The sequence below is a fragment of the Cynoglossus semilaevis genome, unplaced genomic scaffold, assembly GCF_000523025.1.
Source record: "Cynoglossus semilaevis isolate Cse_v1.0 unplaced genomic scaffold, Cse_v1.0 C19234454, whole genome shotgun sequence".
Taxonomy (NCBI): domain Eukaryota; kingdom Metazoa; phylum Chordata; class Actinopteri; order Pleuronectiformes; family Cynoglossidae; genus Cynoglossus; species Cynoglossus semilaevis.
This window is the reverse complement of record NW_007585547.1, coordinates 1-1,780: the sequence shown is the minus strand read 5'-3', so window position 1 is coordinate 1,780 and position 1,780 is coordinate 1. Positions and strand designations below refer to the sequence as shown.

Here is a 1,780-nt window from a genome sequence, read left to right as displayed (position 1 = left end):
GACGCCTGCTCCGTCACTTGATACCTTTGGAATGGTACTTTTAATAATTTCCTGTCATGAATCAGCTTCTCAAACCTTTAACCCTTGAGATGTTTCTGATTCTCACATGGGACACTCTCTGGAGATTAAATCTTCAGTTCTCTAACCTTGACTGTTTTGCCTGTTCCTTGATAATGAGGTATAGATGTACTTTCAACAGCCCTGATTTCTCTTTTTTCTAAAGAAACTTTATGAAACTGATTCACACCAACTGTCCCAACACTAGCCACACTTTGTTGCTCAACACCAACTCCTAAAGCAGTCATTGGTCCTAATCCCATTGGCTCCGGCAGTCCAACCCACGTTTGCCCAGTTTGATTTAAAGTAATAACATTCCCGTCTTGAACCACAGTGTGACGTGGCAGAATGCCACTCACACTTCCCAAGGCCGCTGTAACTAATGTCCCCTGAGGGGAAGCGGCCTCTTTGACCAGTACAGCATCTTTGGGTGAAGAACCCTTAAAAGAGGCTGAACGCTTCTTTTTCTTCTGTTTTACTATTGTATAATTACCGTCTGGATTTGGCCCCACTACCTTCCAGCCATCCACACTGGGACCTCCTGGTACTAACTGCTTAGGGCTGCCTACATTGGTAGGGCTACCAGGGCTTTGAGGACTCTCGACTCCTTTGGAGAGTAGACCAGAGGATGACTTTTTGGGTAGATTAATTCCAGGAGGACTGTGGGCTCCACTGACTACATACAGACCCTGGTAATTTGACCCAGGGGTCCCATCTGCTAGAAGAACCGTGGACTGCAGCTGGGGGTTCACCACATATTGCACCGGCTGTAGGACAGAGTTGGTTGTATAGTACATGGGCTGTTGCTGTAGGACAACAGTCTGGATTGGCATAGACGGCAAAGTAGAAGAGTGATGAACGTTAGAGGAATGGTTAATATTAGCAGAATGGTTAATGTTAGCAGAATGACTGAAGTTAGTTACGTTAGTCTGAGAAAGTGTCGTGGAGGAGTGTTGCGTCGGAGGCAGTTTGGGGGTGTCAACAGTGGTTACCTCATTTTCTACTCTTGTATTCATATTTTTCATGTCAACCGTGTGCTTAGTTTGGGACTTAAAAACTGGCTCAGATGGAAGAACTTCTTTGAATGTCGTTGTTGATTTAGGTGTTGGAGGCAAACAGATGTCGGCCAGAATCTTGAACTTTGTCCCCAAATCGTTTAAGAACTGTAGGTCATTGTCAGACTCCAGGAGGCTGCAGCATCCCACTGAACCAGCAGGGGAGCCTTGACCTTCATAATTAAAATCCAACAAATCATCCTTCACTGCCTCTGCAAGAACTGCTTTCTGTTAAGAGAAATAGAATAAGTAAACAGATGAGTAAATAGATTAATGTTAGTAAATACAAGGCAACTATGCTGTACCTGTGAAAAGTAGTCATGAAGGTAAGTGTCAGGTAGAGCCATGTTCTCAAAGATACCCTTGGTGTTACCCAGCCTTTGACGCAACAGTCCGGTTTTGTGGTTATAGTCCAGGTAGTCCGTCTCCAATAAACTCTGACTGCCTTCCCAAATTTTCTGAATGGTGTCATTGTAGAATGTTTGATGATTTTCCACAGTACCAAATTCTCTTATGGTTTGTTGCTGTTGATTTTTGTTCAGTGTTTGTCCCCCGTCAACATTGTTCTGCCCGCCCAACATGATTGGAACACTTTGGAGTGGAACCTCCTGGAGAATAGGAAAGAAAGTGTCACTTACTACCTCGTAATGAATATATATACAGTATAT

At 43.9% G+C, this 1,780-nt stretch overlaps 1 protein-coding gene across 1 annotated transcript; it reads right to left on the bottom strand.

The window, feature by feature from the left end:
- Window positions 1–6: 6 nt before the first annotated feature.
- Window positions 7–1,716, bottom strand: LOC103399089 (desmoglein-1-alpha-like). Its single transcript, XM_008337834.2, has 2 exons — window positions 1,418–1,716; window positions 7–1,340 (listed from the first exon to the last, which is right to left on the bottom strand). Exons 1-2 carry the CDS (start codon window positions 1,691–1,693, stop codon window positions 126–128), a joined length of 1,491 nt encoding a protein of 496 aa, XP_008336056.1. The 5' UTR covers window positions 1,694–1,716; the 3' UTR covers window positions 7–125.
- Window positions 1,717–1,780: the final 64 nt, after the last annotated feature.